The sequence below is a fragment of the Gracilinanus agilis genome, chromosome 1, assembly GCF_016433145.1.
Source record: "Gracilinanus agilis isolate LMUSP501 chromosome 1, AgileGrace, whole genome shotgun sequence".
Lineage (NCBI taxonomy): Eukaryota > Metazoa > Chordata > Mammalia > Didelphimorphia > Didelphidae > Gracilinanus > Gracilinanus agilis.
In genome coordinates, this window is record NC_058130.1 from 383140218 (window position 1) to 383159836 (window position 19619).

At 36.9% G+C, this 19619-nt stretch overlaps 1 protein-coding gene across 1 annotated transcript in view; it reads right to left on the reverse strand.

Moving 5' to 3' along the window:
• SPEF2 (sperm flagellar 2) overlaps positions 1-19619 on the reverse strand; it is a 196026-nt gene that overhangs the window by 12215 nt on the left and 164192 nt on the right. Inside the window, exons 22-24 of the mRNA XM_044681440.1 lie at positions 17219-17351; positions 8118-8240; positions 6441-6579 (exon numbers count right to left, since the gene is read on the reverse strand). Coding sequence (XP_044537375.1) covers positions 6441-6579; positions 8118-8240; positions 17219-17351 — 395 coding nt within the window. The remainder of the gene's footprint in view (positions 1-6440; positions 6580-8117; positions 8241-17218; positions 17352-19619) is intronic.

Genomic DNA, 19619 nt, shown 5'->3' on the forward strand with positions numbered 1-19619 from the left:
CTTTCTTTCTTTCTTTCTTTCTTTCTTTCTTTCTTTCTTTCTTTCTTTCTTTCTTTCTTTCTTTCTTTCTTTCTTTCTTTCTTTCTTTCTCCTTTCTTTCCTCCTCTCTTTCTTTCTTCCTTTCCCTTTCATCTTATAATCAATAATGTGCATTGGTTTTAAGGCAGAGGAGTGGTTAGGGCTAGGTAATGGGGGTTAAGTGACTTGCCCAGGGTCATAGAGCTAGGAAGTATCTGAGGTCAAATTTGAATCCAAGATCTCCTGGCTCTTAATCCACTGAGTCTCCTAGCTGTCCCCATATTCAGAGCATTGTAATTATTGGAAGGATTTTAGAGGTCATCTGGTTAAACTCCCTTGTTATGCAAATAAGAAAATTAAGACCCAAAGCAGAAGGCTATCCAGTATAAAGTCAAGAAGGCTTTTACAGAAATCTAATCAATTAAACTGGTTGACTTGCTGGGATAATCCTCACTACTGTGTTATAGACAGCTTCATCTTATCTGTTATCTGAGGAAAGTGGCTCAGTTTCCTGTCATAGTTTTTAATTTTCCAGGACAAGAACTGCATTTAGTACTGGGCTTATCTTCCTTAAATTCAAATCTGGCCTCAGGCACTCATTAGCTATGTGATCTCCAGTAGGTCACTTAACCATGTTTGCCTCAGTTTCCTCTTCTGCCAAATGAGCTGGAGAAAGAAATGGCAAACCACTTCAGTATCTCTGCCAAGAAAATCCCGAATGGGTCATGAAGAGTTGAATATGACTAAAAGTGATTGAACAACAACAGTACTGTTCCAGTGCTATATTGTCTACTTCTCTCCCCTTGCACAATTCAAGTATTCACAATACCTACATGGCAGCAAAAATGTTATTTTTCAACTGCTACTACCTTGGCTACAAATTTGAGTCCTTCAGCTTTTGGCAACTCATGTGGAATGGTCTTTCTTCTGTTTTTTTTAGTCAGTCTCTTTAATTGTGGGTCCAGAAAAAGTACCCCTGGATGGAGCAGCTTACCACCTGGGAATCCACCAGGTAAGCTTCCTGGTATTCCCCCTTTACTCTTGTACATTTTAGGCATAATGGGGATACTGACTTTCTCCAGTTTCTTCTGCTAATGCTCCAGTTCTTTATCAGGGTCTGGTTCTTATCCAGACAGTTGATTATTTTGTTACATTTTTCAAGGATCTTGTGTTTATCTTCATTACAAATTTTGCCTTGGGATTTCTTATTCTACATTATAGTCTTCATTTTAAAAATAACAAAATCCCAGTGAGTTCTTGGAGAATATCTCGTCTCTCTGCTTCTCACCTTCAGCCTTGTATTTTTCAGCTTCCTGGACCATATGTTTATTGTCTTCTTTGTTCAGACTACATTTGTCATAATTAATGGCAACCTTATTCTCCTTGCCTGTGGTCTTATCCCCAGCAGAAACATGGGGGGATGCCATTTGTATCAATTTCAAATGTTAATTTAATCTAAGGAATACCCCTTTGGGCATTCCTATGAGCTCAAACTTGCCAAACAGGTTGCTATTCTTTGTCATTGATCTCTCATCTTTGTAAACTTGAATAAGCACACCGAGTTTGTCTGAGTGCATGGCAGGGACAGAAGTATTGCATTTAATGAGAACTGTAATAATTCCACCAGCAGTTTCAATACCAAGAAAAAGATGAGGGATGTCCAAAAGCAGCAGGTCCTGTACTTTCTCAGATGCTTCTCCAGATAAGATAGCTCCTGGATACCTACAGCATAGGCTTCATCAGAATCAACACCCTTAATGAACTCCTGGCCATTGAAGAAACCTAGCAGAAGTTTCTGAAGAGGAGGGAAACAAATAGAATCACCCACACCAAGAGGATGTCGTATATCTGTGATTAATCTGGTTTGCCATCACATTTAAGGCCTTTCCCACAGGGTTCAGTGAATCAGGAAAGGTTCAATTCTTTAAAATGAGCACTCATGAGAGCAATAAAGAACTTGGAACTTTATTAGAGAAAGCCAATCTTAATATTGTCCTGAGTAGGGGAAAAGAAGGTATACTTTGTATGTTCACAAGTGATGGTGGACACCCTTCTTGTTCTTGTCCTCCTTATGCTTTCAGTTGAACTCAGCAATGAAATGATTGACCATGTGGTTGTTAAAATTCCTCTAACCCAAGGGAGTATCTCTAGCTGTAGACTTGACTTCAAATATGCCATCTTTAATAACAAGAATGAAGACATTAAAAGTGCCACCTGCAAGGTCAAAGACCAACTAATTTCTTTTGGGACCAATTTAATCCAGTAAACTTTTGTTATGTGTCTACTATGTGCAAAGCACTGTGCTAAGCCCTGAGGTTACAATTAATAAAAAGAAAGACATCCCTCGCTTTTGAAGGGCTCACACTCTAATGGCAGGAGACAATAGAATAGACAGTGGAAAAGGAGGCAGGAAAGTATGTGTGTGGGGAGGACCAGAGGTTTCCTGGCACAAGAATATTTTGTTCCAAGGAATTAAAACCAAGCAGTGTAGCAGGGGAAGAGTGAAGTGAGCCAGAAAGTCTATAAGGAAAGGCAGTGGGAAGAGTTTGGTACTCCACTACCCCAAGCCCTCCAATCAGAGAGGAGAGGGGGCTAAGGGAGGTAGTGTCAGTCAAGACTTGACCAGCAATGTCAATGAGATTAGAAATGATGAGATTCACCTAGGAGAATCATATTGTTCCACGAAGTTGAAACCAGATAAAGAAGAAGAATGGAGATGAATCAATATTTGTATCCAAACCATTATTAATAGCATTAGCAGTTCGCTTGTTGATAATTTGGAACACACGGAGATCAACAATGGTTCCAGCTTCTTTGGTGGCTTGACATAGGGACTCATTGAAGTAGGCTGAGACTGTGATGAGAGCATTTCAATACTCTTCCCAAGGTAAGCTTCAGAAATTTCTTTCATCTTGGTGAATATCAAAGGAGATAATTCTGTGTAGAAATTTTAGGTCTCCCCTTTGTACTCCACTTGGATGTTAGGACTGCCTGCATCCCACACTGTTGTGAAACACCAATACTTCATGTCTGACTGTACTATTTTATCATCCAATCTGTAACCAAGTAAGTGTTGGCATCAGAGTCTGTGTTGGTTCATTGCAACTCGGTTCTTTATAGCATTTCTGATGAAATATTCCATGTCAGTGGAGATGTCAATGGAGATTATGTAGCTTAGGGTGGTCCTATTTCCTTGATCATTAGCAATGATCTCTACTTTTCCATGTTGGAATATTTCTCACATGGGAATAAGTGATGCCAAGATCAATGCCAACTTCTACATGGCTGCTGGGGCTTCTGGGCAGTAACTGACCAATGTAGGGTAAGAGAAATTGCTGTTGTGTTAAGTCTGAGATGCTGAGTTTTGAGAAGCCAGACAGGGGAATTTCATGATGTAAGCAAATCTTACCACATAGTAAAATAGTCATATCTTGTGTGTATGTCAATGTATATATGTATATATATGTGTATATATATATATGTACATTATATGTATTACATCATATAGGCACACAAAGGTACCCATTTTCTAAAAAGAGAAATTATTATTAGCTTTTTAAAGAAATAACAGTATCTGACATTTGTAAAGCAATTTTAGACTTGCAAAGCTTTTTAAACATATGATTTCATTTAAGCTAATTTAAGCTCAACCTTGGGAAGACATGTACTAGAACCAGCTCAAACTAGCTCTTGAGAACTGTCAATGTGAGCCTTTCTGCTCAGTGCTACAAATCAGGACTTATTGTTTGGTCAATTGTCTAGATTTAAGAAAGAGATGGAAAAGTATTGATAAGGTAAATTAAACTTAGCCAATTAACCTGGTGGCAGCTGCTAAATTTGTGCTGTAAAAATAGTACTTCCCTGTTTAAGCCTTATAATATGCCTTATAATATACCTGTGAGGAAGTTAAAGTCATCATCATTATTATTCCAATATTTAAAATGAGGCAACAGTCTCAGGCAGATTAGATGACTGTGTCTTTAATAATCTCTCAGACGAAATGTATTATTTCACTGGTTCCTACTTCAAGACACTAATAGTGGCACTGGGTTGAATTCATTAAGAAGATGAAGCATGGGATCCTTTACAAATTGACTAATGAATCAAATTCCAAGTAATCAGGTATCCAGAAATGAGCACCATCTAGTGGGAAGTCAGTTAATCACTTGTGAACAAGTGGGCAACAAGGTTGCATTTGGTAAGGAGAAAACTCAAAGAATGTGAGCTATGGTAGCTTTCACTAGAAGATGTAGGTTGAAAAGATAGGCCAATGGACTGAAAAGTGAGATCTCACTTTTGGTACCACTGAGGAACATAAGTAATCAGAGTCTTAAAGACAACTAGCTTTGATTATCTTTATTTGCATATTTTTATATCTTCAAATGGGAGAAGGCAAAACCAAATGCATAAATAAATGTCCAGCAATTACATGTCACTTCTTTACACAAAAATTTTCAGTGGCCTTCAAGTAAAGTTCCAATTATTTCTTGGCATTTTAAGTTCTCTACAGTCATGTTTTGCCCTAACTTTTATTCCCATATTAAATCTCCCCTCAATAAAGGAATGATGATTATGATCACACACACACACAAACACACACAAACACACACAAACACACACACACACATACACATATATTGATTTATGGGCAGATAGGGGAATCCATCAAGTCTGAAGTCAGGAAGATTCATCTTCTTGGATTCAAATCTGGCCTTGGGCACTTACTAGCTGTGTGACCCTTGACAAGTCACTAAAAAAAACCCCAAACCCTTACCACCCATCTTGAAATCAATACTGTGTGTTAATTTTAAGATGGAAGAGTCAGAAGGGCTAGGCAAGGAGGGTCAAGTGATTTGCCCAGGGTCACACAGCTTGGATGTGTCTGAGGTCAAATTTGAACGCAGACCCTCTCATCTCTTGTCCTGGCTCTCAATCCATTGAGCCACTCAGTTGCCTCCTGTATTAATTATTTTTTGCTTTCTTTTGCTTTCACACTTTACCTCAGTCCAACCTCCCCACCTTGAAACAATGTTCCTATTTTTTTCTCAATAATAACTGCAAAGATAAAATATCTACCTTGGCCCAAATGAATATACAGCACTTGACCTCATACATAAGGTCCTCCATGTCTTCTTGTTAACTAGTTTTGAGTCAAACCAAGAAATAGTCTAATCTCATTCTCTTATTCCCCTCAACCAATCACCATGATCAGAAATGAAACATGTGAATACCCTTAAGTCCACCTGGAAAAGGCAAGCCATCTCTGACATGCATAAGATTGGAGACTTTTCTTTTAGAAAAAAGGAAAAGCTGAGAAGTCATCTCCTGAGCTGCCACCCAGCCCCAAACTGGGCGACTGCCCCGTCATCGACCCAGTATGGGCACCAATTTGAAAGCCAACAGAATCCTACTCCAGCCTCTCCATCTGTAAAAAAAGGATCCTTGAAGAAAGATCTTTGGGACTCAACTCCTGTGGATAGAATTCCTTTCCCACTCTTCCCCCAGTCACTAACTCCACTGCAGAGGCAGGATAACCTCTTACCACATAATCACTCATTTAGGAAAGGCACGTACCACCAACCAAAAGGAATGAACTGATCATGTCTCCTTTTCTTTTTCTTTTTTAGTTTTTTTTTAAACTTTCATTTTTGGTCTTAGTAAGAGCTCTAAGACAGAAGAGCAAGGGCTAGACAAACAGGGGTAAGTGACTTGCCCAGGATCACACATTTAGGAAGTGTTCTAGGTCATATTTGAACCCAGGTCTTCCTGATTCCAGACTTGATGCCCTATCCACTGTGCTACCTAGCTGCTCTCCATCCATTTCATTTTACAGTTATTCTGACTCATAGTCCTAATTTCTATTCATTGGAATTGGCTCTAATTAAAATTTCCACAATTATACCCCTCCTCTTCCTCCACTGAATCTGCTACCAACAAGGCATGTCAATCCTATCTCAATAATACTTTTTATTCCTTTCTCATCACTCAAAAAACACCCAAGTAATAGCATAAGAGACAGAGTGCAGAACCTGGAGTAAGGACTCACATTCAAATCCTACCTCAGATACTCATTGGTTGTGTGACTTTGGGGAAGTCAATTAACATGTCTCTCACTCAATTGCCTCATCTGCAAAATACTGTGTATTGGCTACAAGGCAGAAGAGTGGTAAGAACTAGGCAATGGGGATTAAGTGACTTGCCCAGGGTCACACAGCTAGGCAGTGTCTGAGGCCAGATTTGAACCCAGGTCCTCCAGTCTCCAGACCTGGCTCTCAATCCACTGAGCCACCCAATTGCTCCCTTTTCTGTAACTTTAAAAGCCTATTACATTTTACATTTCTCATCCCTTAAAAAATAACCTTTCTTATTTTTATCATTCAAGTAGGTTGCTAAGAATCCTTTATTTTTCAGTCATACATTACCTTGCCATTTCAGCTAAGTATCTGGCTCCGAGCCATTTGTCCATCAGTTTGTAAACCTCAATTGCTCTTCCTAGCAGCTCTTCCATGTAAGATAGGGCCTTTATCTTGATCAGTTCCAGTCGGAATATTGAAGCTTGCGCTGTATTTAAAAGCAAGTTCAGTGAGGGATGGTTTTGAACACTATGTGTGCATATTTTCAAATAAATTCATTCAAAACACAGAACTCTTTCTCAACCAGCAATAATTTGAATGAATAGCCATGTGTTCCCACAATCAAGAAGCAACTCTCCTAACCTCTTCACTCCTTTGGTTTATTAAATTCAGAAGCAAAATAGAGATAGATATTTACATTAAAACTAGACCTGGCTTTCATTCTTTGGGCTGGAATACATGACATGATCAGCATCTTTGATCAATTCAGAAATGAGAAGACAAAGAAGGAAATACCACATGTTGATGACTTTAAATTTCAGAAGGTGGGAGGGAGGCATTTCCTTGAATTTAACTTAAAAATAAGAAATGTCCTAATTATTTCACTATTTTAAAATGACTGGAAGAAAATTGGGTGAGTCCTTATGATTTTGTGGTCCTCCTGGGTTTTCTAGAATCAGAAGGATTACTAAGGGAACACCAGCCTCTTTGTGGATGATGCCATCATAATGACTTTAAAGGTTAGAGGGGACATGTGATATATAGAAGAGACATGGGGAGGGTGTAAAGAACCTTCTCAATTGTTTAGGATGGGACCAGGCAGTGGAGGGGAAGCATGGGACCAGACTCCCATCAATTCTGGATCTTCTGCTTTTCCTACTTTGAAATTTTGTGGTAGACACTGGAAAGAGGTAGGAAAATGGCTCCCAGACGGTATCAAGAGCACTAGATGGAATTCCATTCTTTTCTCTCCCCAACACCTAATCCTTTACTTCCATGATTTTAGTCCCTAATCCAGTGACTACAATGATTAGTGTAAAAAATATATGATATTTTGGTTCCATTTTCTGATCTCTGAAATCTTTCTTTCTTTTTTATTTGATTCCCAGAACTTCAAAATCATAGAATTAAGCCTTTAAGAAGCGATAAGAAAAAAAGTACCTAACAACTTCTCCCCACCCCTGCCCTAGTGACTATTCATCCCATTTTTAAAAAATGAATTGTAGGGAGGAGGATTTTACAGATTTGACTCCCAAGAACCCATTTCAGTATATAAGAAACCTCCAGCAGGAGACTTTTTCCTCTTAGTTACAGATCTAAATAATTTCCAATGTAATTTACCCCCTTTAAGTTTCACTTCTGCCTCTTCTGACCAGTGAATCTCAGCAATCTCTTGTGTTTTTTCTACACCTGTTTCATAACTTTACTGACCCTCCTGGCTACAACTGTCTCTTTTCAATACCTTTTCTGAGGTTTCTACATGCTTTTCTAAAGTTATAACAAGACTATGAATGTGCGATGCTAAATCATTTGTTCAGTGTAGGGAAAATATCAGTCAAGTTAGTTGCTTGACCTGCCTAGACAGAACAAGCATGCTATGGAATTTTTCACTTTGCAGTCTATTTGTTCTGCCTTGGTGTTGACATAATCTAATATTCCTTAGGATCCCTGTGTGATTTGTCAGTTTAGTGAACGTTTATGGGCTTTTCTATGAAAATGATGGGAGTGTGCCTCGTTGTTATATACCTTCACATTGAAGAGCTGTAATATGTTCTTCCTTTATTTTCATTTTCAATTCATTCCTCTTATCAAGCGCCTCCTGTTCCTCTGGTGTTAGAACTATGGAAACGGCTTCAACTGGTGATGGAGCTATAGAAGCAGCAAAATATTTTGAGTAAATTCCAGATTTTCATAATACATACATATACATGTTATATGTGTACATATTCATTAAACAATCACATTCAACAAATATTTGTTAAACTCTTCCATGTGGTAGTTGCTTAGGGATATGAAGACAAAAACAAATCAGTCCTTGACCTCAAAACGCTTACGTTTTAATGGGTGATGGTGCATAGAAATAGGGACACAAATATAGACTGGAGAAGGGGGGAGTGCTAATAACTATGGGAGAGCTAAGAGCCAGCATTTACAGGGCACTTTAAGATTTAGAAAGTACTTGGAAAAGTTTATCTTACTGTATTCTCACAACAGTTCTGGTGGAATAGGTGATAATATTATCTTCATGCTACAGATGAAGGAACTGAAGAGCTCAGAAGGTAAGTGATTTGTTCATGGTCACATCCTGAGGCTGAACTTAAAGTCACATCTCCCTGTACAGTCCAGGACTTTATCCACTGCACTATTTCTTGTTCAGTCATTTCAGTTGTATCTGACTCTTCATGACCCCATTTGGGGTTTTCTTGGCAAAGAAGCTGGAGTGGTTTGCCATTTACATCTCCAGCTCATTTTACAGATGAGGAAACTGTGGCAAACAGGGTTAAGTGACTTGCCCAGGGCTGTAGAGCTAGCAAGTATTTAAGATTGTATTTGAACTCATGAAGATCAGTCTTTCTAATACCAAGACTCTATCCATTGTGCTGCTGAGCTGCCCCACTGCATTATTTAGCTGCCTCTAATCAGGAGTTTGGTAGGGCTTCATAAAGGAGGTGGCACTTGCTGGAAGACAAGAATTCTGAGAGAGACATATGAGAATGGAGTTTCCTGAGGAGAGTCTCTGTGAATGCATAGGCAGACATAGGAAATGAAAGTTGAATTTATACAAGAGCAAGTTGTCTCATCTGATTGGGTTGTAGAATTTAGGAAGGAAAATAGTATGCAATGAAACTAGAAAGGTAGATAGGATACAAATACAAAATGTACAGAATACAAAGACCCTTCAATGCAAAATTTGAGGGAAAGCAATTGAATTTACTAGATAAATCTCATTGATCTTATTAACCACACATAATAATCATGAATTTTGAATTTTGTTTGTCTGCTTCTGGCTTCATTTTCCTAGATCAAAATGAGTTTTGACTTTATGATTAAGGAATTAACTTCTTTTTTGCTTTGGATTGTCCAATCCTTGGAGAGTAGGAACATATATCCTGCTTGCCCTGAACTTTTGATGTTTCCCTTTAATTGTTCTTTGTCCAAGGCCGGTTTGCCAGGATGTTGCTCTGATCTAAGTTTTCTTACTTCTTCCTTTAATAATTAAGTCTTCTGATGAATTAAGGAGCTTTATTTTTCCATTCCAAGGTAACTTCTCGGTCATGAAATCCCAGTGGGGCAAATTCAGCCACACGATTTATATTGCTGCTTGGTAATAGGAGAGTGTACATAAAAATGTTCCTGGAATTAAGAAGTTCGATCCGTCTAAAGTGTGCCTCAGTAACACCACTCATCCTAGTTTGTCCCATCCCCTCATCCAGGGGCAGAGATAAGATTTGGTGTAAATGTTCCTTAAGATCTTTTGTCCTTTCAAAATCAAATACAGAGATGCATAGGAAGCATTTCAATTAAACTTTGAAATGAAATTTAAAAATTAAGGATGGAAAATGAGGTAAATAATAATAGCAATAGTAATAACAATCACAATTTCTATATTGTCTTAAAATTAGTAAAGCATTATATATATATATATTTATGAGATAAAATCTCATCTGATAACTAAGGACAAATTCAAAGAGTATTATTAGATTTATGACCATGGACAGGCTAAGCCCAGAAAAAAACAAATTGCAAAAGCTAAATTCAGCAAAAGAGAATTTTTAAAAAATTGTTGCATAGAACAAATAAAGGATTAAACCTTTGATTGAGGCTAATTTTATGATATTAACAATTGACAAGAAAGCAGAATTTTGCAACTTCTGGGTGGCTCAGTGGAGAGAGAATAGGGCATAGAAACAGAAGAATTGATTTCAAATCCAGCCTCATACACTTACTAGTTGTATAATCCCAGGCAAGTCACTTAACTTTTGTTTGCCTCAGTTTATTCATCTGTAAAGTAGAGAAAATAATAATGCCTACTTCCAAGAGTTGTTATGAGGATCAGATGAAGTAAAATGGTACATAGAAAGCACTATATAAATGTTGGCTATTATTATCATTATCCTAAAATTGGAAAGGGTAGAATGAGCCTTAATGAGAGGGAATATAAGTCCAAGGGAGGTGAGAAAGATAGTAAGAGCACTTAGCCACTTTGTTTTTATTATTGTTATTATTATTTTAAACCTTACCTTCCATCTTAAAGTCAACACTGTATTTCCCCCAAGGCAGAAGAGCAGTAAGGACTAGGCAATGGGAGTAAAGTGACTTTTCCAGGATTACACAGATAGGAAGTGCCTGACAGCAGATTTGAACCTAGGACCTCCCCTCTCTAGGCCTGGCTCTCAAAACACTGAGCCACAGAGCTGCATCCCATTTAGCCACTTACATTATTTTCTATATCTCTCTAAGTCTATTATGTGAAGGGTACTTAAAAGGTGCTTGTGGATGTAATTGTTATGATTATTGCCTTTAATCTTTAGGAAATAATGGAGAACTGGAGCAAAATTTGACATCTTGAATATCATTAAGACTTGCTCAGATGTGACTCATGATAGTAATATGAAAAGAAGGCAGGTAGGCCTATAAGGAGAGTAGCACTGATTCAAATGAAACAAATTGGGCACAAGGTGCAGAGGGAGAGGACAGGAGAGGAATATTATATTATGAAGATATAGTTATATGAAAAAATCTCAGAACCCAGAGTTTTGTTTTGTTTTATTTGTTGTTGTTGGGAGGAAACATTTGGATGAAAAACAACAGTTATAAACATAAGCTTTGATATTACTGGAATCCAAAAGTCAACTAGAGAGAGGGAAAATGGATGAAGAATTTCATCCAGAGTTTGGAATGTAGACATTATATAGTAGTGATTAGTGATGAGCAATCTTAGTTCCAGAGCTGTGTCTCTGTGTCTCTGTATCTCTCCCTCTCTGTCTTGTCTCTGTCTCCATTTTCTCTCTTTCTGTCTCTCCTTCTCTGTCTCAGTTTCTGTCTGTCTCTCCCTTTCTCCCTCCCTCTTTCTCTTTCCCTCTCTTTCCCTCCCTTTCTCTGTCTGTCTCTGTCTCTCTTTCTCCCTCTTTCCCTCTGTCCCTCCTTCCTTTTCTCTTTCTTTCCTCCTTCTCTCTCCTCCTCCTCCTCCTCCTCCTTCTTTTTCTTCTCTCTCTCTCTCACCTTACCCCTTATTATTTTTCTTGCTCTCCCTTTCCCCAAGTTCTATGTCTTTGCCAGAAGAGGTAGCTTGGTGGGACAATGGGTAGAGCTCTGGGCCTGGAACTGGGAACATATCAAATCCAGCTTCAGACATTTACTAATTATGTGATCCTGGGCAATTTACTAACTTATATTTGCCTCAGTTTACTCAACTATAAAGTAGCACCTATTTTGTATGAAAGTATTTCAAAAGCACTTGCCATATACCTGGCATATAGTTGCCATTTAATAAGTGCTTGTTTCCTTCCAAAATAAGAACAGTTAATACTCCCCCCCCCCGCCGCAATTGGTTTAGTGATGATTTATTGTATCCTTTTAAAAAATAGAGAAGCACTTCTTGACTAGGCCTTCTATTCTCTATCTGATCCTCAAATGAAAGAGAAGAACTTACTAAAGGCTTTGATAAATTCAAGTTAGCAGGAACTAACTGTACCCCAGAGTACTAGAACTTGCATATGTGAATGCTGAGAGGTTGTTACTGAAAGATTATGATGTGGTGTCTCTAGAAGGAAAACTAAAAATATTGTCAATGATTTTGAAATCTTGGGCATATAAATTGAAGCCCATAGAGCAGCAATGGTAAACCTTTTAGAAATGGAGCGTCATGCCTGCCTCCCCCACCAATAACAAGTGCTGTGCCCCTCCCCCTACCGAGTGCCAGGCATGTCCTGCCCTGTACCCCCTTCCCTCACAGACATACCCTATTTGGCTGTTGGGTGGAGGGGTGGATGAAGTGAAAAAAATGTCCTCAGGAAAGGAGAGTGGCCCAGTCACTGCTTTCCTCCAGCACTGCTGCCTGTGAGCCACCCACCTTACCCTTTGTGTGCTCCCTATGGGCAGAGGGGAAGGGGATATGAAAAAATGTTGCAGGCATGGTGTAGAGGGGAATGGGAGTAGCTCCACTCAAGTCCCTCTGCCTTTCCAGTAATGAACTGGGGGTGGTGGTGGCTACGTGTCTACAGAGAGCTCTCTGCGTGCCATCTTTGGCACCTGTGCCATAAGTTCACCATTACTGCTATAGAGGTATAGACTTTGTTTTCCTCTCTTGAAAATTTAAATAAAAAATATTGAAAAGAGGAATTATTTTGGGTATTGGGTAGCCAAGTTAGTGCTTGAGAATGAAATTTGGATTTCTGGATGACTCTTTACAGTATAGGTTTGGCAGATTCCTGGTCAAAGATCAAGAACAACTAACCAGAACCTAGCAAGAATGAATTTGCCAAAGTTCTTGCAAATATAATCAAAAGTACTTTAAATTATAAAGGATGGAGGAGGGATAAAACTACCAATATGTATCCTGAAACTAGGTACTATTGAGAGCAGACAGAAAGAAGAAAAAATAGCAGCTAAGACACCTACAAATTTATAAGAGACAAATTCCAAGATAGGGGCCAGTGGTGAATTCTCTGGCTTCAAGTGTCTAAACAGAAATGTCCAAAGTTTAGGCAATAAACAAAAGATAATAGAGATCCTAACACTAGGAGGGGAATGTGACTTCTTAGGTACCATTGAGTCATGGTAATATGAATTCTAAGATGGAACTATGGCTCTGTATGGATATATATTATTCAAAAAGAAATTCAGGAACCAGAGGGGAATGCATGTTGGAGAGTATTGGGGTAAAAGTCAAAGGAAAGGTAAACAGAAATCATTTTGTTATTGGAGTATATTATGGATCACTTGGACAGAAAGAAGAATAGATAAGTCTGAAACACAGAAAACAAACATAAGCTTTTTGCAGGCATGATATCGTAATGATGGGGAACTTCAATTATTCATTCATCTTCTGGAGCTCTCTGCCAAAAGTATATCAGCTAATTGACATACTTTAGTGAAAAAAATCTCTCCTTCAATCAACAAGAGTCAACATGGTAGAATTATGTTATGAGTCTGATTTATGCTGACAGGAAAGAACTAGTTTCTAGAGGGTAAATGATGGGAATCTTGGGAGTAAGGACTACTATATCCTCATGTGTGTGATAGGGAAGAAGAGGAAATCAGGTTAGGTCTGACATGCATTTTAGACTTTGAGAAAACAGATTTTAAAGAGTTAAAAAAAAAGACAGGGAAGATTCATGGAGTAAAATCCTTTGGTAGAAGTCAGCACAATGAGGATGGGAGAATTTGAAGAATAAAATTCTGAAAACAAAAAGGGAAATAATTCTATTGAGGAAGAGAAATAGCATTTGTCCGAAGAGATCAATGGGAATGCACAGAGACTGCATTAACCAACACAGATTTTTAAAAAAAAATACATACAGGGGGCAGCTGGGTAGCTCAGTGGATTGAGAGTCAGGTCTAGAGACGGGAGGTCCTATGTTCAAATCTGACCTCAGACACTTCCCAGCTGTGTGACCCTGGGCAAGTCACTTGACCCCCATTGCCTACCCTTACCACTCTTCTGCCTTGGAGCCAATACACAGTATTGACTTCAAGACGGAAGGTAAGGGTTTTAAAAAAATACATACAGAAGATGTAAAACATTTCTGAAAAAATATTGTGAGGAATTGGGCATATGTGACCTGGCAAAGAGAAGACTTGGTAGGAGCATAATAACTGTCTTCAAGTATTTTAAGAAGTGTCATGTGAAGAAGAAACTGTTCTTGTTAAATGTGACCCCTGAAGGCAGAATCAGAAACAAAGAGTATATATTTCAATGAGGAACATTTAAGCTTGATGTCAGGAAGGATCTTCCTAACAAGAAGCGTTATATAAAAGTGAAATTTGTCACTTCAAGTGGTGGTATATTCTTCCACATTGGAGAGCTTCAAGCAGAGACTAGGTAAACACTTTTTGGGTAATGCAATATTGGAATTCCATGTTGAGTTTGACTAAATGGCTACTGAGATTCTTTTCAACCTTCAAGATCTGTGGTCCTGATTATGGATTGATGAATGAATGAATGAATGAATGAATGAATGAATGAATGAAGCATTTGTGAAGTGCTTACTTTGTGCAAGGTAAAGTATAAATCAAAGAACTTAACTTTAATTCCTTACAAAAAGAGCAAAAATCCAGACAAAGGAGAGGTGATCAATAAGAGATAGTATGATATTATCTTCTGGGATGAAAAGCTTGTTGGGGAATAGTGGAGAAAGTCTGAAGAGTTAAAATGAAAGATTGGACTATATAATCTACATGGTCTTTTCCAGTCTCCCACCATAATGTGCTATTATGATGACAGGGAAACTCAGGACACAAAGTTAGAAGAGAATGACTCAAAAACTTCTACAAGCAAAGCTCCAAATAAAAATGTAGCTTAATCACAAGTCCATTTTGGAAGGATTAAAAACAGAAGTTTTTTTAAAGAGCTAAAATAATTTTAAGCACTACATGAGAGCTATGAAATAAAAATGTAAAAAAAAGAATTAAAAGCTTCAGACAAGAACAAAACCTTATCTGAGAATATAACCCCTTGAAAATTAGTACTGATCAAAAAGAAGTCAATGAGTTCATTAGAATCAATAAATATTAAAAGTCAAAAGACTGAAAAAATAGAAGAAAATATAAAATGTCTTGCAGCAAAAAAACTTATTTAGAAACCATTTTGACAAGAAATAATTTTAATAATTACTAGACTCTTTAAATGCCATGACCAAAAAAAAGCATTGTTTTAAGAAATCATAAAAAAAATAACACCCAGATCTCTTAGAACAAAAGGGAGAAATAGAAATTGAAAGAATTCACTCTTCCCCTCCTGAAACTCCAAAATGAAAACTTCCAGGACTATTATAGTCCAAATGCAGAGCTATTCAAAATATCCAAAAAGGAAGAATTCCAATTCCAAGGACCACAATCAAGTCACACAAAATTTAGCAGTCACCACAACAAAGGAAGGGAGAGTTTAGAATATAATATTCTAGGATACAAAAGATCTAAACTTGCAACTAAGAATAATTTACACAGAAAAACTGAGTGTAATACTACTGAGGGGAAAATGGATCTTTAATAAAATAGAAGGCTTCTAAGCATTTCTTAAGGAAAGATCTAAGCTGAATGGAAAATTTGATATATAAACAGGGGAGTCAAAAAGAAGCACAAAAAGGTAAGAATGAGCATGTAATCATAAGGGACTAAATGTTAAACGGTTTACATTTTCTTGTGGGGAGATGATTCATTTGGTCTCCTCAAATTCTAATATTATCAGGTATCAAAGAGGAAATCTAATTTGACAGAGAGCCCCAATAGTGATCCTATTATGCAATATATTAAAGAAGAATGCAAATAATTGGGAAGAGAATACACTAGGAAAGAGAGGAAGAGAGATGAAGATTGGGGGTAATAATTCTTATATAAATGAGGTTTGCAAAAAGAAATATACATAAGGAGGCAGGAGTGTGAGGGTGGGGTAAGAACGAGCAGGGCAGGAACCTTATTCTCTCATTTGAACCTAAAGGGAGAAGAATATACACAGATACACACACAGAGTTGGGTACAGAAATATATTCTGTCCAGTAGGGAAATAGGGAAGGAAAGGGGTTAATGAAAAAGTGGGTAATAAGAGGGAGGCTAGATTAAGGTAAAGAGGTGGTAGGCTGTAGGTGAATAATAATGAACAGACTGCTGTATGTTCTTATTGTATTATTTTGCTTAAAAGCCTTTTTTTTTTTAAATCACAAGACAGGGCTTAGTGTGGGATTGGAGGATAGCCAGAAATGATTATGCTACTTTAAAAAAGGAAACAAAATAAACTTATTTAAAAACAAAAATAAGAAATACTAGAGACACAACATATACAATAAGCTCATCGTTTCCCCTCAACATATTCAAAGAAAATTAATCTTCCAAATACCCATCCACTTCTCAGACTATATGTTGCCTTTTTGTGAGTTCCTTTAAAAGTTGAAATTTGATGCTAATTTTAGCCTGAGTTCACTTGGATAGAAATCTTGTTTGTGGAATCAAGGAACATAGAGATTTACCTAGACTGCAGCCCTTGGGGAGGTCCTGAACCTTTTATCCCCCCAAGGATAGGCTAATGAATTAGAATTAAATTTTAAAGTCAGTATACAAGCACATAAATATCCAGAGAGCTAATAATAAATGGAGATTAGTAGAAAGAAAATTGGATTTAGAATCAAGTTATAGGGCAAATAACACATTCTAAATGATTATTGATAGATTAACATTGGGCTCAACTATCCTTAAAGGCTATCCACCTATGCTTAATTTATTTCAGCTTCATCCCTCATCTGTTAAATGAAGATGATAATAATGCTTGTATTACCTACTTTTCATAGTTGCAGTAAGGAAAGTGCTTTATAAATGTCAAAACACTAAATAAAAAGTGAATTATTGTGTATGTGTCATTTAAGCTGGGATATCATTAGTATTACTACCTCCTCTAATAGTACAGATTACAATGCATCCAGTCTTTTTTGCCCCATGCAGTCCTAACCCACAGTCTCCTATAAATCCTATTAAGATTTCCCCCGAGTGTTTTACCAACATATGGGTACCAATTAATCACTTGGCTCTAATTCTTATTCCTCTACCTATATGAACAACACTTCTATTCCAAGTTTTCTTTTAAAAGTATAGTTTCTACCAGAATAAGACAGATTGTTTTCTAGATTATCAAATACCTTTCTTCTTTTCTGGCTTTTTCTTAGCACCTTTAGCACCTTTGCCACCGTCTTGAGGAGATTTTTCTTTAGTTGAGGTTGGTTTGTTTTCTCTATCATCTTCTAATTTCCTCAACTGCATTTCAGAATTTACCTAGAAATGATATTATTTTATTGAAATCTGAATGTTTGTGAAACAAAATTTCTGTTTGGGTTTAATGGTCAGAAGATTCTGATTTACTGTTAAATTGAAGGATGGGGAAGGAAGGGAGCAACTACCAACGTTTGTTAACAGAAATCCTATCCTCCTAATTATCATATAGGTGAAATAGATTCCTTACAATAGAATTTTCCAAACTATAGATTGTCCTTACCTGGAGGTAGTAGAAAGTGCTCAGGATTCTTTCAGAAAGGATACTAGACAATGGCTCAAGTTACTAGTTATTTTCAAGTAAAACAAAGACAAGTGCAAACATTTTTCTTTCCTCTTTTTTTCTTTAATGTTATCTTCATCTCTCTGTATTTTTCATATTCATCATTTCCTTCAGTACAGTGATATTCCAGCACATTTATATTAATGTGTATCTATATGCACATATATGTATACACACACACATATCTAAACAGGTCCACGGACTCCAGGTTAATCACCTTACTTCAGTTACATTTTTGTTATAAATAAATTTCAACTTCAAATTGTACTTTCCAATTCTTGGTAAAAGCTGAAGGTAGGTTTGGTAGTATTCCTGCTATAAAACATGGACAATCCATTTTCCAACTTGCTATTGAAAGGAATAACAAGCTAGTAATTTTGCTTTAAATCTGATATTTCTGGTTTGTCAACATCCCTGTGATGATGATGATAACAATTATTATCATCTTCATTTTCCTGGGCCATTTGCCCCAAGGTCTCTCAGTCCCTTTTGAAATTAAAATGAAAAGGCAATATCCTTAGCTACCTAGCTAATATGTTGGGTAAGGACTTTGGAAAAGGGTATTTTGATGTGTAACAGTTAAGTCTGATTTGTTTCCTTGAAATCATTTTGTGCTGGTTAATTAGAAGAATATTTTGCTAAAATGAAACAATGTAGAAAATGGGCAACTACTGGGTAAAATTGCTATAAAGAAAATAACATGTATTCAGTTGCCATGACTTGAATAACACTGATTCTAAAAGGTCCTGTTTTCCTTATGGTAATTAACTAAAATTAAGTTAATCTTTTTTGCAACAGGAAGTGTCTCTTTTCACTACTGCTAGAAGTCAATGCTTCCACTAGCTCCTCTTTAAGATCAAATGAGATAACTGGTGAGTTATAAAAAAGGTGCACACACTGACCATAATTTACAATTTAAATTTCTAAAAATAAAACATACTTGCAAAGCATGTTAGGGATCATGATTTTATTATTTTCCTCAAAAAATATTTTTTTTGTGGTGGATAATGCAACTATTATTATCTCCACTTTATATAGACGAGAAACCTAAAGCTGAGAGAGATGATGTGACTTAAATAACTTTAATCTACACTGATATTTTGGGGACAGCCATTATTTCCTCTCATTTGATCCTTGCAACTACCTTGTACCTATGATCATCTCATTCATTGTTAAGGACTCTGGTTTGAAGAAATGAGAATAAAGAAAAGTCCTCATACTCTTATAGTTGTAATACACAACTGAGATATTTTGTCAAAAAATCCAGTTTTTTCAAATATTTTACAAAATATTATTATTATCATCTTGTCACTGAATATCCCTTCTAATATCCCTAGCATGATTCTGGTGGTGATCATGATGAAGATAGTAATTAAAAAAACACCTTACCTTCCTTCTTAGAGTCAATACTATGTATTGGTTCCAAGGTAGAAAAAGGGTAAATAAAGGCTAGGCAATGAGGGTTAAGTGATTTGCCCAGGGTCACAAAACTAGAAAGTGTTTGAGGCCAGATTTAGACCCATGACTTCTCATGGGCCTGGTTCTCAATCCACCAAGCTACCTAGCTGTTTGCCAAAGAAGACAGTAATAACAGCAAACTCTGGGAAAATTTTTCATAATCATTTTAAGTGAACATTTTTTTAACCTGTGGTAGTTTCACATATTTTTCTTCCCCAGAGATATTTAATGGTACTAATAGAAGTCAATGGACTTCTAATTTATTTGACTCTTTAAGAAATAATTTATGGTGCTAATCTGGAACATCCCCATTACAGAACACAAAAAAGGAGGAATATGAAGGAAGGGAAGAGTCCCTACTTTTTTGTTGTCTTTATTCTTTTAAAAAGGTCATCAAACATTTGTTTGATGACACATCAATGGTACTGACAGTAGGTGTAAGTATTGGACATACAATGAGATCTAAGATATAATTCTTCATAGAATCAAATGAACCCTCCTCTCATTTGGCATACAGCTGTCTTTTACTT